Source organism: Acanthochromis polyacanthus, chromosome 19 (assembly GCF_021347895.1).
Source record: "Acanthochromis polyacanthus isolate Apoly-LR-REF ecotype Palm Island chromosome 19, KAUST_Apoly_ChrSc, whole genome shotgun sequence".
Classification (NCBI taxonomy): Eukaryota; Metazoa; Chordata; class Actinopteri; family Pomacentridae; genus Acanthochromis; species Acanthochromis polyacanthus.
Window position 1 is genome coordinate 7485262 of NC_067131.1, and position 18903 is coordinate 7504164.

The 18903-nt window shown below is 41.5% G+C and overlaps 1 protein-coding gene across 1 annotated transcript in view; it reads left to right on the forward strand.

The window, feature by feature from the left end:
* LOC110951215 (disintegrin and metalloproteinase domain-containing protein 12) overlaps positions 1 to 17702 on the forward strand; it is an 82800-nt gene extending 65098 nt beyond the window's left edge. Inside the window, exons 12-23 of the mRNA XM_022194183.2 lie at positions 2821 to 2998; positions 5723 to 5812; positions 5987 to 6182; positions 6273 to 6381; positions 6892 to 7090; positions 8987 to 9064; positions 10430 to 10538; positions 11627 to 11762; positions 12039 to 12153; positions 13945 to 14208; positions 16335 to 16495; positions 16584 to 17702. Coding sequence (XP_022049875.1) covers positions 2821 to 2998; positions 5723 to 5812; positions 5987 to 6182; positions 6273 to 6381; positions 6892 to 7090; positions 8987 to 9064; positions 10430 to 10538; positions 11627 to 11762; positions 12039 to 12153; positions 13945 to 14208; positions 16335 to 16495; positions 16584 to 16653 — 1705 coding nt within the window. The 3' untranslated portion in view covers positions 16654 to 17702. The remainder of the gene's footprint in view (positions 1 to 2820; positions 2999 to 5722; positions 5813 to 5986; positions 6183 to 6272; positions 6382 to 6891; positions 7091 to 8986; positions 9065 to 10429; positions 10539 to 11626; positions 11763 to 12038; positions 12154 to 13944; positions 14209 to 16334; positions 16496 to 16583) is intronic.
* Positions 17703 to 18903: the final 1201 nt, after the last annotated feature.

The window sequence follows — 18903 nt, forward strand, 5'->3', positions numbered from 1 at the left end:
ATTGTTCATTTCTTTGCAGATGACATATTATTCTAACTAAAGAATTGTGGCTTAGCGGTCACAGTTCATCTCCCACCTTTGTCGAAGCAAGGAGGCTTTGAGATGTTTGAAAGCCTTCAGCTCTGTGCTGTTATCACAGTCTGGAGCAGATCACGATGGACCTGGAGGCAATTCTTATCTCAGACCTCCCACAGATCCATTAAAGCCTTGTTTGGCTGTCGCTTTGTATAATCTATCAACCATCAAATGTAGCACCTCTGAAGCTCAGGAGCCAACTGTCAAGCACAAACCGTAGGTTAGAGATGAACAAAAGAACACAGGATGCAAAAAAATTATCCCATCATGTAACTGGAGCATGACCAAGTAGAAAACAATGTAGCCGTATGAGACCGAACAAAGAGCAAACACATCATCGCTCATCTTAAACCCAAGAGCTCGAAGGTTGCTATGTAAATCTGCGTATTTTCCTTTTGAGGTGGTGGGCCAGGCTTTCATAGGATGAGTGGTTGTCTACGGTTGTCTAAGTTCGCCATAAGTCCCAGATGTGCCAACCGTAACTGGCCCTGGCACTGCTTTACTAGCCCTGGGGGACTGCAGCTGCTAAATGCCATCCACTGTAATTCATTGGTGCCTCTGCCGTTTCACAGCCATTACTCCTCCTCCCACCCCCAGACTGTTGCAGGGTACAGCAATTATTTCTGTATTGCCTCTCATAAAGAACAGCTGGATCCCTGAGCCACTCATGTAGCTCAGATTTACAAAAAAAAATAGGGAAAAAAACAAGGATGTGAGTGTTTGTCATGCATTGCATGGGCTGGTAATTGAGGAGCAGGGCTGAGTTCATGGAAATTGAATGAATGCAGCAAAAAGAGAGGGGTGCAACTTGAGCAAGCAATTTTGGCTCAGGCTTTTGGGGCATAGAGGAAATCAACAACAGCAGTTACTAAGGAAGTGGCCTGCCTGTTGAACAGCAACCTTGACAGCTGTTCGTTGGGGAGAGAAAACCAAAAGGGCACAATCACGGTTATTATTACAGCTCTTGTGCTTTCCTTTCACCATTCCATTTCATTGCATTTCCACTGTGATCTTTCGCTTTAATCCAGAATGTCTGAAGATCGTGCTTCGAGGTAACCCACTTTCACCTAACACAACCCTATGCAAAGGGTGCAGGGGGGTCAGCAGCAGGAGTTGATGTAAGCCGCCTCCACACATGTCGGAAATCAAAGGCGAGCCAAGAATGAGGCCATGTCAAAACATTTGCAGTGTCATGACATATTCAGAGCTGTATCAGATGTGAAAACCCAATCAGATGGGAAAAAAAGCACAGTTTGAAAGAGTTGCCAACATTGAGCTAGATAGAAGTGACTCCTTCTCAGAAGTCAAAAACTCCAAAGAGAGTGTTTTTTTTTTTTTTTACAGCTGCTATATAATGCAGCCAGTGGGTCTGAGTTCAAGGCTCAGTCTTATATAGCTAAAACTAATCAGCTGCTCCACCACATTAAACTCCTGTATCGCTGATATAAACACCTCAGTGAGCTGCTTCTATTGGGCTGCCAAGGACCATTATGTGGGTTTGTTGCCCCTCGACACCACAGCAGCTCAGGCTGTGTATGAATTGGCGCTTATGCTCTGCTTCTCTTGAAATGTTGAAAAATTTGTAGACAATAACATGTTTCCTGTCATTTTCTAGACCAAAAACACTTCATAAACTGACTCGTGTTGATTTACTCTGTAGATCATGTGTCTTAGCTGGGTTTTTCTCCAAAGCGGATGCAATTTTTATAAAAATATCACCAAAATCAACAATGGTAAAGATTTACTAGACATGCAGAGTGACTGTGTCTCTTAAAATACAGTTGTTGGGTCGGTTAAAGCTGCTGTTGCTGGGGTGCATGCTTGATTTGTTTATTATCCCCACTTCGGCAGAGTTAGTATTCTCGCTGCTGGGATAGGAAAAGTCTCCCTGACCCACGCAAAGGAAAGAAAATCAGCCGTTTAAAGCTCACAGGCTGAAACATTAAAGTGGATGGCAGAGGTAGCAGAGGTGTAGCAGCACAACTGATGGCACAACGTACAGTGTATTTCAAGAATTTAAGGGCCCTTCGTAGAGCCTGTTGAATGAGACATTTAGGCGTCGGAGTTCACCTCAATCACCCACTTTTCGTTTCATATATGCACTTTCCTACACGCACAAAGACAAGCACAGATATAAGTGTGAACCTTATATACAGATTCAACTACTCTGGCCTTATGGTGTTGGATTTTTATAGCGTCGGTGGAGGTATTCAAAACTCATATGGCGCCTTTGTATCAGAGAACGAGAAATAATCTGGACAGATTCATGCACACTTTGCACCCACACTGTCATCTAAGGCACTACATTATCAGAGAAAAGCTCAATAAAGCCACATGAGGTCTTGAACAAAGCTTTTGGCAGACAGAGCCTTGGGCTGTGCACTTTCTCCACTGAGCAGACCACCCTCTCTGTCCGTTCCAAAAACAATATTAAAAACACACAATCTCCCCCAAGTTTATGGGTGTTGCAAGTCTTGCAAAGGAAGCGCTTTTCAGTTGGAGTTTTTATGATCCCCTGTCTCGTAAAATATGTCTAATCAGATCTCCGCGGAGACAAAAAGTCACAGGGGCCCTGCGCCGCTCACTCACATACTGACGGAGCCTCGGAGAGGTTGCCGAGCTCTAATGGTTAATTGATTTTGTGATTAGCAGCAATTAGCTCTGATTACATCAGACTGACGTTGGGGATCTCGGTCGTCTTACTCCGTTTATGCCACTCACAAAACGTTTCCCTTTCGCCCGCAGGTATCCATTCCCCACGGTGTTCAGCAGCTGCAGCAAGAAGGATCTCACGGCCAGTTTTGAGAAAGGCGTCGGGATGTGTTTGTTCAACATGCCAGAGGTCAAAGTGCTCTATGGTGGGCAGAAATGTGGCAACGGCTACGTGGAGGAGGGCGAGGAGTGTGACTGCGGAGAGCTGGAGGTGAGGGTGCTGAGGGTCATCATAACAGCATGTCTTTCTTTCATATATATATATATATATATATATATATATATATATATATGTATCTCCAGACCTCCTACAATTTCTGCTGAATTCTCTTTTGTACCTGCAGCTCATAAATCACTGCTAATCATGTTTCCCACACTTAAGAGATGATTAAGCAGGAGTGCTAGAGGGGGTTTGTGTAGCTTGACACAAAGCAACATCTCCCAAAGTAAAAACAAATAGTTTGCATTGGTTTCAATTTGAACAGCACAAAGCCTTCATAATGCAAACGCTGCTCAGAAAATTAGGTTAAAGATATGAGTGCGAATTTATTCAATCTGTGAGCCGTTTGGGAGGACGGCTGCCTAATTGTGATACAGTTGACTGTGAGCAAACACTGCTGACAGTTTCACCCTGTCAACTGGTGAATTATTCAAATGAATCCGCATTGGCATGCACATACGTAATGGTGGCGCATGTTGCTGACTGTTCCGACCGCAGGATGATGAAACAGTTAATCACGATGCAGCTGACAATTAGCAGAGATAAAAACAGCAGAATTATGAAATACGAAGCAGGCAGCCTATTATGAATTGGAAAGATATTTTTGAATTACATAATCGGCTGAAATGAGTGAATGCGTTGTTGTTCTTTCATGATTTGTTTACACCTTCATGCCCAGTGAGTCTGTTTGGGAGCATCAGTCGGGGTCAGGCTGAAAGTGGCCTTGTTCTTAAAAACAAAAGAACCAACATAAGCCTCCGGACCTGAGCCAGGCGCAATAATAACGCTCTCCACAGAGCCGAGCGGCGTCATGCCAACCCAGGCCAGATCAGAGTGCTCAGGCAGCACCTCTCTCTCGCCATTAAAAAGCCTCATTAAAAAGCCTGGGTCCTATTCTTCACAATCACAGGCTACTTCTTTTCAGCGTGACTCCTCTGCCTCTCTTTGGCCCGAGGGACCATGGGAAAAGGCCCTTAATGGTTTTCAGGCTGAAAGAAGTTCTGGAAGGACCATCATGTCTGCTGTGTCCCCTGCCATCGACGTGGCCCTGACCCTTACTGCACTCGGCTGTGCACAGTATTCAGACTATAATGGCAAGAGGGAAAAGAGCTGACCCTCGGGGGTCAATCAGCTTGCCTCTGTGTGAGATCATACATGCACATGCAGACTTATAACACATACATACATATCAATTCATGGGTCTATTTGCAGAGATTTGCTGATTGGTGCAGCGCATGGGTCATAATAGAGGCTAACATGAAACAGATGGTCCTCTATGGTGAGATGGGAAATGTTACAGAAGGAAGTATGGTACAGATACTGTCTGTGTGTGCACTGAATAAAGGATGGTCAAATCTTCTTGTGTTTGAGAGATTCAAGAGTTTTTATTGATCACAAGCAGCGAAATGCAAAACTACAACTCTACAATACTCTGCAATAACAACACAGGATAAAAAAACAGTCCTTACAAATAGAAAAAATCATAAATAATGAGGTTTAAAGAGATTGTGAAGCCATATTGCAGTGCACATTGTGCAAGAGTCGCGGTCATATGTGTGAGTGCATACACTGTAAATATTATATGCATATTTACAATGTGCCAGCGAGCGTCATCCAGAATAAATAAGCCCAGCAGTCAAATTTGACATGCAGTTATTAAATATGCTTCAAGGTGATCACTTTTGATTTTTTTAGTAAGACATTCAGTCAATCTAACAACAAACAACTCTGAGATGTTGATTACACGGTTGTCACATTATATTCCAAACAGCTGTTACGATAAAGCAAAAAAAATTTCTTTTCTTATTCCAAAACTTGAAAGCAAGGTAAAACTAAATGTAGACTACAGTGTTCCCTGCAAAAACTGCATATAAATGAAGTGAAGTAGATAAAATAAGTGGTACATTTTATATAGAGGATTTAAAAACTGGTTGGACTGAACCAGACTGCTACATTAGTGTTCAGGAAAATGGTGTTTAAATATAGAGAATTTCAGAGCGAGTGTTATTTTATGATTGCATTGCATGAATGGGTTCTGTTCCTGGCTGTGATAATTACTCCTACCTGCAGTGAGGTTGCATTACTGTTTAGGGGAAGGTAGTTTTACCCTCAGAGTGTGTTACTTTCTGATAAAGCTCCTCTCTGTAATGTCAGGAAAACGAAAGCATCTGCACCTTTTTTCCAGACACAACCACTACTATATGTACAGTAGTGCTGCTTCAGAGTATGGATTTCTACTCTGAGCTGAATTAAACATCTTTATTTTGTCATTTTATGGTCAGATGCTGTCTGACAGATGTTGTCTTTTCCGATCATTTTTTTGTATTCTAGAATAGTTTGCTTGTTTGTTGAATGATTTTTATCTTTTCTCTCTTCCTCCTCACTCTACAACTAACTTCACCATACAGTTCATGGTGTCAGGGGTTGAAATGAGTTTGTAAATCCTCTCAGATGGAAACACAGTTTACAAAGAACTAGAGACTGCTGTTTCTTCCCCTCTGACAGTTTTTTTTTTTTTTTTAATTCTTTTAACTTGCTATGGAACACAGTCCTGCACGGGCTGCATCCCCTCTGATAATAAAGTCTGAGCTCTTGCTCTGAGGTGAAATATGATCTCCTTGTGCAAAGTTAATTTTTCTTTACTTTAGTTCCCCCTTACTTACATTTCCTTTCTCTGCTTGCCTTCTTTTTGTTCCTGCTCTTTTCCATTTGCAGGAATGTGTGAATCCCTGCTGCAATGCTACTACCTGCACTCTGAAAGGGGACGCTGTGTGTGCACATGGACAGTGCTGCCAGGACTGCCAGGTAATATGCAAGTCAGAGTTGTTTTCACAAGCATGAAGATACCCTCCCTTACTTTAGCACCTTTTAATGAAATTTGGTGAGTTTTTCTTCAGGGCTGTTTTTATCTCATCACATATTTGTCCAAGCTTCACTGTCGATCTGTGTCTGTTGCTTGCTGTTTACATTTGAGTGTAGCTGAAGCTAGCAGGCACACCATGCCGTGAATCCAGCAACTCCTGCGATCTGCCAGAGTTCTGCACCGGCACCAGCCCTCACTGCCCCTCCAACGTCTACCTGCACGATGGCCACGCCTGCCAAAACGTGGACGGCTACTGCTATAATGGCATTTGCCAAACTCACGAGCAGCAGTGCATTACACTGTGGGGCCAAGGTATGCTGCAGTCTCCCTTGATGGCTTACACTGACTGGTACAGTAATGGCTGCTTTTCTTTCTTTTAATGAGTTTTATTGTGTCTCGTAGGAGCCAAGCCAGCTCCGGGCATCTGCTTTGAAAGGGTGAACTCAGCAGGAGACCCTTATGGCAACTGTGGCAAGGACTCGAAAGGGTCCTTTGCCAAATGTGAAGCACGGTGAGACCTGAAGTTTCCATGGAAACACTGAATGCGTTTAATTGCGGTAATTGTCAGTTGTGGGATTAATTGAGGGGCATACGCTGCACTGACTGCACAATATAGCTCACTTTTTAATTGCTATAGACTGCAATCTAAGTGACCGAGTCTAGTGCTGAAACAATCAGTTGTTTCACCAAATTAGTTTAAGTCAGTAGAAATGAAAATTGCCAGATTTGCTCCGGGCTTGTGCTGAGAGAATTTGCTACACTTCTTAAGTTTCGAAACTGAACTGTTAAAAAATAGCTGACACATTAAACAATGGAGATAATCATTAACTGGGGAGTTAATTGATGTATTGCAAGAAGTCCTGCCTCTGAAATCTCTCAAATTGTGATCTGAGAGCAGCAAAAACAAGCACACTGGTTTCCAGTTTTGGACAGCAATAGTGAAAGGGAAAACAATTGCATGTATACACATTTGTGCCATGTGCTTCATCGTCATTCTTTTTGTTGTTTCTTGTGTTTACAGAGATGCTAAATGTGGCAAAATCCAGTGTCAAGGAGGAGCTAACCGCCCAGTAATTGGTACCAATGCTGTTTCCATAGAAACAAACATCCCCCTGCAGGAAGGGGGAAGGATACTGTGTCGAGGTACACATGTCTACTTGGGTGATGACATGCCCGACCCCGGCCTGGTCCTGACGGGGACCAAGTGTGGAGATGGAATGGTGAGAGCTCGATCGATACATGCACAGGCAGTAGCACAGTTAGACAGCAAAAAGTTCAAAGTCCACACCTATAAAAGACAAAACTCCAACCTGATTTAAATGTTGCTGCTATGCTCTTTGAGGAGATCTTCTTGTGCAGCAATACACTGCTCTCAGTGCTCCTGCCACGCTCACTGGACGTTACATTTTGTAAAAGTATCAAGCATCATTTGCAACACACGTTGGATCTCCTTCATTGTGTCAAAATGGTGACACTTCCGCCTTGAATGTCATTTTAGCTAAGAGCAAGAAGTAGAAGGGAGCCAAATCAGCCAAGCAGGTCAAGTAGGTAGTGATGATGAAGGTGGTCCTGCCAAAAAATTGCCAGATTTTCCATCATGCCCCAGGTCAGGTTATTTGTGCCAAATGTTCACTCTCAGACACCTTAAGCCATTTAAGTAGAACTTGGTGCTGACACTGATCCTGGGGGAGGAATTCACAGTGCACAAGTGCAGATTGTGAAGAAAACAACGAGCATGCAAGGTTTGGGTGCTCTTGACCCGATGCGCCTTCTTCAATCTTGGAGACTCTTACCGGGTCATTCTGGGCATGTCGATGGAGATCCTTGAAGATTAACTGTTTCTGCAGGTCCATGGGGAAATTACAAATGTGCACAAGCACGTAGTTACAAAAATACATGCAATCCAGTTCTACTGATCACTCAACATCAAGTGGATCCTGACTCACACCTGTTGCATAGCTATGACCATATTGTGCTTTTTGATCACACCTCGTACTTATTGGCTATTTTGTAATGTAAAATTTTACACACAGCATGTGATCACCTTATAAAACCAGAATTAGATACAGTGTAAAAAGCTCCTCACACATTAAGGTGTCAGTAATGAATGCTTTAATATATGAGTATACACAAAGGATAAATAGTGTAATCATTGATTCAAACAGTCAGCTGTATGATCAATAACTGACCCTTTTCCACCTCCTGAAAGACTGAATAAAAGTGAATTGCAAAAACATGTATGTAGATTTAAGCATGTAACTCAAAGACAAGTGTTAAATCACAAAACAAAGGAGTTATTTTACTTGTGATACTTGAACTACATGATGATAATCCATCTTAAATTTTATGTGAGTACAGTTCTGAATACATAAGTTAAATTTACACTAGCATACGTATTTGCATATGCAGCAACTCTACCATCACTGCTAACTAATGGTGGCATTTCTGCAGGACTGTGTGGAAAAAAATGCAAATGTGTTACAGAACTGCTGGGCAATAAAAGTGGAAAAAGGAGTGAGGAGTGAAGGGCAATGACTAAGATCTTTTAAGGAGTTCTTCGGGGTGTGTCCTCTTGTCATTTCAGACTCGCACAGGCTCAGACACTTAATTGACTCGCCATTATTCAGTCTATTTGGCATCTCCTAGTGGTCATCAATTCAGCCATTGGTCACTTCACTGATACAGTTACTCCATTTAGTCTAATTTACTTCTCTATAAACTGCAATTCTTAAAGAGCCTTCAGCCTCAGCCCTCATCTGCTAAGGGCTCTGACTTTACCCTCTGTGCCCACCGCTGCCAAGCTCATCTTCTTCATTTAGCCTGGATATACTTGGGTGTGGTGCCTTCAAGGAGCTGTATAATAACTTTTACAAAAAAGCAGCTTTGACATATTCCTGAAAAATCCCAGTGGCAATAATTATATTTCATGCTATTCTGATTTACAGCTGAAGTGGTTTGTCGGTGGCAAATTAAAAGAAACAGCAAGCTGGATCTGGTTGGATTTTTTTTTTCTCCCCTTCAAAGATTAAAGGGTTTAGAAAAGAAGAATATTAGAATATTACTGGCATGCTCTTTGAGCTCACACTGTCAATTTTTAATGTCTTTGTCTGCTTCAGATGTGCCTGAATCGTCAGTGCCAGAATGTCAGTGTTTTTGGTGTGCACGAGTGCGCAGCCAAGTGCAGCAGTCGAGGGGTGAGTACCGCACCTTTCATCCTATTTCACTGTTGTGAGGAACCAATGCTAAAGCTGTCGATCTCAAACTAATCCACACCCAGTTAATATCCCATTCCTCCTCCACAGAAGCTCATTTTGGCTTTAATAAGTCCAAAATGCTCAGTACACATTGGATAGGGAGCCATTACAATGCCTCGCAATCAATCATTCTGAATGCCGAAAGGTTCAATCAATTAGCTGTAATGATTTCATTTATGTTCAACTTCAAGTGCCATTCATCATACTCTCAGGCGGTCGTCCTTGTCCCGAAAACGGTGCTGAAAACTGAAGGCCAGGCTTTGTTTGGCCAAATGCTTGGAGCAGTGACACACAGTTTGACTTTGAACTGGGGAGCATGGATATTGGATTTTTTTTTAAATGCTACCCATCAAATGTGTACGGGTGGTCCCTGTTTGAGATGAAATACGTGGCTTTGTGGTATTAAATTCACCGGTTGGTCCCACAGGCGTCGGCTGTAACTGGTTACGCTGTTCCTTCATTAAAAATAAAAAAGAACGTGTTGCGACTGTCTCTTAAAATGAAGCGTCTCCGGTTATTATACGGTCGTATTTGTTTGCACAGCTCCGGTTGAGACATATCTATAAAACTTAAAGGAATGTTTTACTCACTGAAATAAAAGGACGTTGCTGCTCTTGGAGACGGGGCACCCCTACATGCATTGATTAGATCAAGATGTTGCCTTGGAGAGAGGCCCTCACCTGTTCCATATTACCCAGATAGGGAATCCTCTTAGACTTAACCATCCCTGCACTCTGCACGACAGGAAGACGACAAAAAGAGAGATTATAAAAATGTGGTGTAAGGAAAAAGGTCTGCTCTGTTTTGTTTTTTTTACACCAGACATCTTTGCCATGTGGAGATAAGCAGTGCTGGAAAATCTGCAAATCAGCCTCGGGAGCATTCATTAAATGTGTTATCTAGTGGTGAAATAACACAGCCAGATTTTAAAAAGTCATTCACTTATACTCAGCTTTCCGTGATTGTAAACGGAATTTCTTCAGATTTTGATGTTATAAAAGATGCAATTCAAAGCAGCCACCTTTAGCTTTCAAGCTACAACATGCCTTTTCCGCCACTTTTTGAGTCTTTGTAGCTTAATTATTGGACTAACTGAAAAATAATGAATGAAAGCAGTGATAATGAAAATAACCATTAGTTGCGGGATGTGTGAAGTCACTCAAGTCTGCATTCAGTTTCATAAACACAACTCATTTGTCACCTGCTAAGTGCAGCGTTAGCAGCACACGCAAAAGCACACATAGCATGGAAAAGATAAGCTGGTGGCTTCAGCTAATGGCTAATTGTCCTTTTAATATGCTGCAGGTGTGCAACAATAACAAGAACTGTCACTGTGAGGCTCACTGGGCGCCTCCCTTCTGTGACAAGACGGGTTTTGGAGGGAGTGTGGACAGTGGACCCATCCGACTGGCAGGTACATCAACAGCTACTCATTTAAATCAAATGTTTGATTTACTGCAGCTTAGGCCATGTAATATTATAGCTCCTGTGCACTGGAATGTTTGAGCATTTTAACAGTAATATATATAATAATGACTGATGCTAAAGTGCACCTGAAGAGTCCTGAAACATTTGTTATCCTAGACTGAAACTGGTAGTTTTAAGGAGGAATGAAAAATTTATAGAACATATAAAGTTTGCAGAGAGGTGTACAGAAGAAAACAGTGAAATATAAATCTTCACAAATAGTGACTAAGTCAGGTTCAGTAGAGGACAACCATCCTGGGGCGTCCAATTTTCTCCAACGGTGGACTTAAAGAAGTGCAAATACTCCCGCTCCTGCACTAAAGCCATTTGTGTGATCACTTGTACTTTTAGAAAGAAAAATCACGTTTTTAATTTTACTTTTGCGCAGAAATTGACTTTGTTACTTTCAAAATCATAGCTTTTTGCTTAGTAGGTCTACAAATTCAATTAAATTTGCATTTTGGAGTCACCAAGACTATCTGATTATAAATGACAGGCCAATGAAAGTTATTACAGACCATGAAAAAGTCATAAATGCTGCAGAAAGCACAGGTTCAAAGAGGTGACCACTGACCATCACAAATCCAAGCAAAGTAGGACAGACTCCGTGAACTTGGAAAAATAGCTCCTGCCAAAATTGAACAAATCGTTCTGAAAATGCACTCTCGCCTGTTTTTTGCAGCACATTGGGAGAAGTTTACAGTGTTCTTTTCAAATTCAAAGTCAAATTTTTGTGTTCTCGTAGCAGGAAAAAGTCCTACTTTATCTGCAAATTTGTTGTGAAAATGAATTGGCTGAATTTGATCCATGCTTAATTTATTTATCAGAGAAATGTCTGTTGAAATTCAACTGAATGCTTTAGATGATGGATTAAATATCATATACATAGAATAGTGTGAGCAGTTTATGAGAAGTAGAAGTGTTTCTTTGAACACCAGTGGCTGTATCATAATGTGACAATACTGTAATAGTGCTTCTACTTGATTTTCAGTTCTCTTTCCTCTACTGATTTTCTGCATGCCTGTTTCTGAGCAGACAGTGGGAATCTGACGGTTGGCATCCTGGTGGCTCTCCTCACCGTCCTGGGAGCTGCTCTCATCATCTGCATCAAAAGGAAAACTCTGCTGGGCCTGCTGTTCACCAGCAAGAAGAACCCAATCGAGAAGCTCAGGTGCTTTTTCCGAGCATCCTAATTAAATTATTCATAAATATCATATGTCTTTTTTTTTTCTTTTTTTGTGCGGAGTGGTTTGAAAGCAGTAAAATCTGGGACAGACGCTGTTGAGAGGGAACATTTTTTTTTAACAATTGGTCACACTGTGAAACCAATTACAGTGTTAATTTGTTTTGATTCCATATTCTGAAATGTATTATCTTTGCAGTCGACGTGTAATTAACATAGTGAAGTGTTTAGTTAGAGATATCTCATTTCTTCTTTGTGTTGCAGATCTGTAAGCGCTTCAATCAGCGGACCGTTGCCTCCTACCCAGCCTCCTCCTGCGAGCACGACGTCTCCATCTCGACCGGCGCCGCCTCTGCCACCCAGTGCCACCATCTTCAAGGTCACTAGATTACAGAGACACATCTTTTGCACACAGAGTTTGTACAGTATCTGACACAAACAACTGGATGAGGGATGATCTGTGCTGTAGTGCTTTTCTTGGAGTGCCACATCTGTTTCGACAGCACCAATCATTCTCAGCAGGATTGACGCGTTGTTTTCACACGACTGGCAGCTCATTCAAATCCAATTTAATCGTCCCTGTTTATGTGGACATGGAGAAGAGGCGGTGATAATGGAGTCCGTGGTGATCAGTGCGTTTGCGACACTTGAATAATTCCTTGTCATTAACAGCTGCCTGTTAAGAGTGAAATTGATTTATCTGCAAATTTCCCACATGAAGAATGTTGATGCTTACACCTAAAGTCATCCCGTGTGCCTACATCGCCCTAACCGCTCCATTACTGCCCTGACATGGTGTGTAATGGCAAGGGTTCGCGTGATCGATTGAGTTAAGGTTACCTAAGAAGAGGAGAATCTGTGTCACTTGTTTGTGTCGCAGGGTGGCACACGAGTGAGGCAAGCTGTTGCTCATTAACCATGAGATCGGTGTTTTCAGTTAGCAGCATGTGGTTTTCATTTGGGGTCAACGGTAAGAGGAGAAAGGATGTAAGGCTGTTTGATGTAAGCACAGTGCAGGTGAAGTCATTTTCCAGTTGTTGGGAGCTGTGTTAAACTGCCCGCATGAGTGCGCAACCTTTGTGTGTGTTACATTGTGCGCGCACATCTGGCCAGGACTAAATATCAGGCCGACTCACATTCTGGCTCGGTTCTACATCTGTCGCAGTGGGATTGTGTGTGGGCTCCTTAGCCGTGTGAGCAAAGCGGATGCTACACTGGAAAAAATGTCCCTCTCAAAACAAGAAAAAAAACTTATTTCAAGGAACTTTCACCTTGAAATAAGTGAAAAAATCTGCCAATAGAAAAAGTGAAAAATTGCTTGGTAAGATTTTTTTTTTGAAATAAGATATGATATTTAGAATATTGAGATCTTAAAATTAGCTGGGAAAGCTTATTTTAGGCTATATTTTACCAGGATTGTCAAGCTTAGATGTCTTAAAATAAGACAGATATGCTAAAAAAAAAAAAAAGCAGTTTTTCGCTCAAAAATAAATTTTTGCTTTCATATAACCTCCTAATTTGAGATGTTTTATCCCTCCTGTTGTCTTCATGTACGGGCACCAAAAATATTGTTTCCTTATCTGAAAAAAATCCAAAAAATCAGCAAAAAAATTCCCCTGAAAATGAGCAAAACCTTCAGGAAGAAAATTGCAGGAATTTCTTAAAAGTTTCACTTAAAAGTTGTATTTTTAAAAAAATCCCCAAAATTTGGCAAGAAAATTCTTGTAAATATTTTCAAAAAATTTGTAAAAATCTTCTCAAAAATCCTAAAAATATCAAAAGTGATTACACACATATATATATATCAATAAAACTTCAAAACAAGATGATTTCAAGATTGTTTGACTTAAGATATTTAAGATGCATTGTCTTAAAACAAGTCCCTCCATCTTGCTTAAATGTCACTTGTTAAGTGAATTTATCTTAAATCAAATGAGATGACACATTTTGACTAAAAATAAGACAAGTAGATGGTAGATTTTGAGTTTGCAGTGTAAAGGGACCTAAAGAGGACTTGGAGAGCAGATAGCAAACCAAGTGCTTGATTTACACGTCTTTGACAGCATCAGGAAGAGCAGCAGAGGAAGAGGAGGAGGCTAACATGACTGTTTCTGATAGGAAGCAGGCAGCGTCTCTCCTTGTCTAAACTGCGACTTTCATCTTTCTGCAGCCTCCTCACCGGGGGCCGGAGTCGGGGCTCCCACCGGCCCCCTATCCTTCCCACAGTCTGCGCCGGCTGCCCCAGTGCCCTCCAGTTCACCTCAGCCACCCGGTCCCCCTGTCCCTCACCCTGTCCCTCTCCTCCCCCGGCCCCTCCCAGCCGAGACCCCCGGTACCTCCGCCTCACCGCGCCCCTCCTCCTCACATCCACGTGGCGTCCAGGGGGGCGTCGTTCCGCAGTGCGTCACACCACAACTCCTGCAGGATGGTCATGGTGAGTGAATTTCCTGTTTCCTCAGTTGGAAACATTTTATTTGATGATGTTACTTACTGTAATTTCTCCGCCGTGTCTGGGGAGCTTTTACTGGAGCCTGTAATGCCCAACCTGGGAAGCAACGATGCTCTCTGCACTTTCAGATTTTTGATGTCAGGCGGTTTCACGGTTCTTCTGTGTCCTATAAAAGCAGCGGTGCCGTTGACAGCTATGCACAGTATCAGAAAATAACAGGTAAATAACTCAGGAGCGAGCGTCATCCAAGCGAAACTTGACTTCTGCAACACAAACCTCCACATAAATAATGAAAATGGAGCCAGACTGGCAGTGAGGGGTACAGCAAGTGGAGTGAGCAAGTATGTCCAAATATCACAGGGTGGGAAACTTGCTGCCACTACTATTCCATGGAGTTCAGTTATGGCATTGCAGGCTGTCAAAGTTGAGGAGGAAGAGAAAGCCGGAGGTTCACGATGTTAAATCCCCCTCGCTCAGTGATTCTCAAAGACTCTTATTTGCCTTTAATCCGGTTTGACTTGTACCCTTTGAGTCAGAGAAACTCAAAGGGCACAAGAAGAGAAAGAGTGATGAAGAGACACACAGATTTGTGATAATCAGTGCAAGATTTCTTCAGTCGCAGATAAACAATGCATGTTCTGAGTTGTTTTCTCAGGGAGAAACTCTAAACATTTGCTGGCTGCAGGTACTCAGACTGAATGATGGAATACCTTTTTGTTTTTGTTTTGAGTGTTGGTCTGACAAAAAAATAAATAAAAAAAACAAGCAATCAGAAAATGTCATTTTAGCCTCTGGAAAAGTTGAGTCATTTCTGATTAATTAATCAATAAAAATGAGGTGAAAAAGCACTAGTTGCAGCCTTAAAATAAAGTGCAAATGGCAGAAAAGTGAACAAATAAGAAGGACAAACCACAGATGAGAGAACAGCAGTGGGTTCCAGCCTGAAACTAGCCCTGAGTAGACTGTAATTTATGTCAGGAATTGCTGTGCAGCTTTTAAGGACATCGCTGAAAATGAAGGCTTCTATAAAAAGAGTATTACATAATTACTCTTTTCACTGATAGATGCTTTTTCATAATGTGTTCCAGCGCAGTACTCACTCATTTATTTCATAAATGGGTAATGAAATAATATAATATACTTTTAAAAAGATATTAGGGGTAATTAATGTGTTTATTTTTCAGACAATTTGGCTTGTAAATATAAAAATCAATGTCTTAGTAGGGGAAGTTGGTGACAAATGCTGCTCATTAATAAGACACAACACACAGAGACACAAACATTAAGGAATATGATACAAAAATGAATGCAAATATGTATTCTATAAAGTATAGATTGTGATTTTGCTGTAGAATATGGAGTATAGATGCCAGAGCTTCTTGGTTTTAACACCTGTTCGGCAGGTGAAACACAGCAGCTCTTGGCAATGTTTTGACTTTAGGAAGTCAGCTCCCTCAGCTGCTCCTGTTTAGTGTCAAAGTGTGAAAGTCTGAGTGATTCCTGTTGGCAGCGGGCTTCGCCGACAGTATCTTTAGCAGCTGTTTGGCAGCTCAGAGAAGCTCACAAAAGACGTAAGTCATGAGTGGAAAGCTCTCTGCTGGGGGTAGTGAAGCGTCGTCCAGCTGGAGAGCTTCTCATGATGCAGTCGCCGAGTCTTCGGACGAACTAAAGGTTGTTTGGTTCTGCTTAAATGAATGTCACATATCAGAAAGACCCTTTTCCTTTGCATCTCTACTGTTTGTACTCAAGTTGGCTGCATTGCTAGACAATATGAGCTGTCAATGTGATGAACTAATAGCTGTACTTACAGGTCTATACAATGGTGCAGATCTGTTTCCATGTGTGAGTGACGTGAGAAGTTCAGCCCTTTGTCTGTGTCGTTTGTGGAAGCTTTTCTCCAGAGAGAAAACGAGGAAGTGAACAGAGACTGAACACGTCTGTCATGTCTTCTAGCAAAGATTAAAACCACATGATGGCTGCTCTCATCACTGTTACTTGGACAGAAGTCTCCTCGTGTCCAGAAAACCAGACCTGGGCTTTAATGTTTTGACTGTGAGTGCCACCTGGTGGAGATTCTCAGTCATTATTTTCATGCTTTTGTCCTTTAACAGGAGTTGGAGAAGCCCAGTCCTCCTCAGAAACCTCTACCTGCAGATCCGAGGAGCTCTCGACTGGTGCGAAGTCCCTCCGTGGTGCAGGGCCACACTGTAATCCAGGGGCCTTCTGCACCAATCCCCCGACCAGTGCTGCGTCCCGTCCCACATCCCAACAGGTGAGTCCTACCTAACATTCCCCACATATGTTAAAAAAGCAACACTAAAAGATTATCTTAACGCATTTGCATCACTTTGTCCCTCTAGGTCGAGTCCCAAGCAGCCTCCAACTCTACCAAAGCCTTGCATAATCGCCAACGTCAAATACAGCAGCTGAGACTTTGGCCACAAGGGACATTGTTGTGATGAAAACACACATGGAAAACTATTTTTTGCACTATGAAAACTCTGAAAACCTTAAAAAAGATGGTGGCTTCTGCGAGTTTTTGACTCCGCAGATCTGCCGTGTCCCTTTTGGTGCTCTGTCTCTGAATGGTGCTACGAGTCTGAGCTCAGGTACATGTAAAGTATTTATATTGTGTATTTATTGCCACGCAGTGCACTGTGCCAGACACTTTTACTACACGGTAGCAACTTTTGAATTTTTTGATTAGCTGTTTTAATTTCTCTTTTTATTTTTTCATATCAACTGATTTATGAAGGAGAATGACTGGAGACTTAAAAAAAACAAACACGATCTGTGAAATTGCGATTGCAGGAATGTTTTTGTGTTTTAATGAAGGGAACTCTTCACATTATAGTTTTGTTCTGTACATGGAGAATTTAAATGTGCAATGACAGATGAGAGCTTCAGACAGCATTTCGGAACCCTGTGGGGCTTTATTTTCTTGAAGGGTGATGTTCTCGGTAGCAAGTTTGAGCCAGTCTGACGAGGCTTGAAACAACCACAGAGGAAAGATTTTCAAAAAAAGAAGTGGTATCACTGCATCGGTTGTGCGATTTCTTCTGCAATCAGGCTGGTTTTTCATTAACGTTACGGAAAGGTAACAAACCGAATTGTGAAATGCCACTGGTTTGCCATTTCCTTTTCATTAACAAGACCCAGGAAGCTTACTTGAGGGATGTGAGGTATGAACCGAACACAGATCTGAAAATGAGATGAAGGAAGTTTTCATCCCTCGGAGAACTTCTCGGAAATATTTGCTCTGCTAAAGGTCATGCGTGTTCTCCGTATTTCCCCTCTTCGCCTGTTTACACCGAGGACTCTGATTAAATCATGGAATCGCTGAGGACTTTCTTAAAGCTGTACTCACATGTAAACACTCGCTGTCTGGCTACAGTACTCATAAGAGGATTTTAAATCGTGTTTTTCTGACAGGAAATGACATTTCTTGTGGCAGTTGTTCATTTTCTAGTTTTTTTTTTTATCTTTTTACTTTTTAAAAAAAAAAGGCAATCTTAATAGCCAATCTATATGCCAGATGCAACATTCTGCATTAATTGGACACGAGGAAATGAACTGCGTTTTTATAATTTTCATTGAATTAACATTTTACCGTTAACACTATGTATAGATTCACATTGAGCAACATTTCCTTTAAGCACAGCTGTGGTTCACAAATACATCGGCTGAAAGCTGATAGACTTTTGTTACTTTTTGATACTGCTATCTTTATAATAATGCACTAGTTTTACGTTCATGGCTTTGTTTACTTTGCCTTTCCAATGCTTGTACTTATGGACAGCATTTGAGTCCGCCTGTCACCTGTCTGTATGTCTGTACGTTCCTCGTATGTTGTGTTACAGGTGAACACATACTTCATGGAGAATGCTTTTTTTTAAAATGATGATTGTTTGATACATCATATGTAAAAAAAACAAACAAAAAAAACCTCTTACAGTGTCAGTGTCTGTTCATGGTATTTTGAACACTCGAGCAGTATTAGTAAAAGTGTCTTTCAAACACAAAAGAGCATTACTGATTTTTGCAGCGCGCATATTTATAGCGAGAGTGGTCTTATGTGAAAAGGTGAATTATTGAGGAGAGGAGCAATTATTATTTCAATGTTAAGAGCTTTTTTTGTTACTGTAAAATGGAAAAGACGCTCTACGGGCACACACGAAACAATGACATTTGCACTCCGGCAGCTCGACTCGGTACAAACGCAGATTTCATACTGTATCAAATTTTAAAGCCGCAATTGCTTAGTATTTACAAAAAATAACCTTTCTGTCAGGAGCCCCTGGCACCTCTTTTATGCCTCAGCCAAACTGCAAACCAGAAAATTGAATACTGAACGCTGTAACAAGAGTAATTTAACATTTTGCAGCAGTATTTATTTTCAGAGAAGGTCTGAGGCTTCGTGTTGGTTTAACTGTTTACCACAGGCAGCTGTAACAGCTTTACCTTATTTTTCCAGCCTGAGCCTTTGTCTAAAAAGCAATTTGACAAGGTCTTTGTAGGGGATAAAAATACCCCTTGAATCAATATAGTTATGGGGTTGTGTGCTCACTGTTGCTGATTAAGATTCGCTTTTGGTGGAGTCAAGTGTGTGTATTTGATTAAAAGGATATTCAATAAACAGTGCAGCAAAATTGAAACTGAAACAGATCCACACAGTGACAA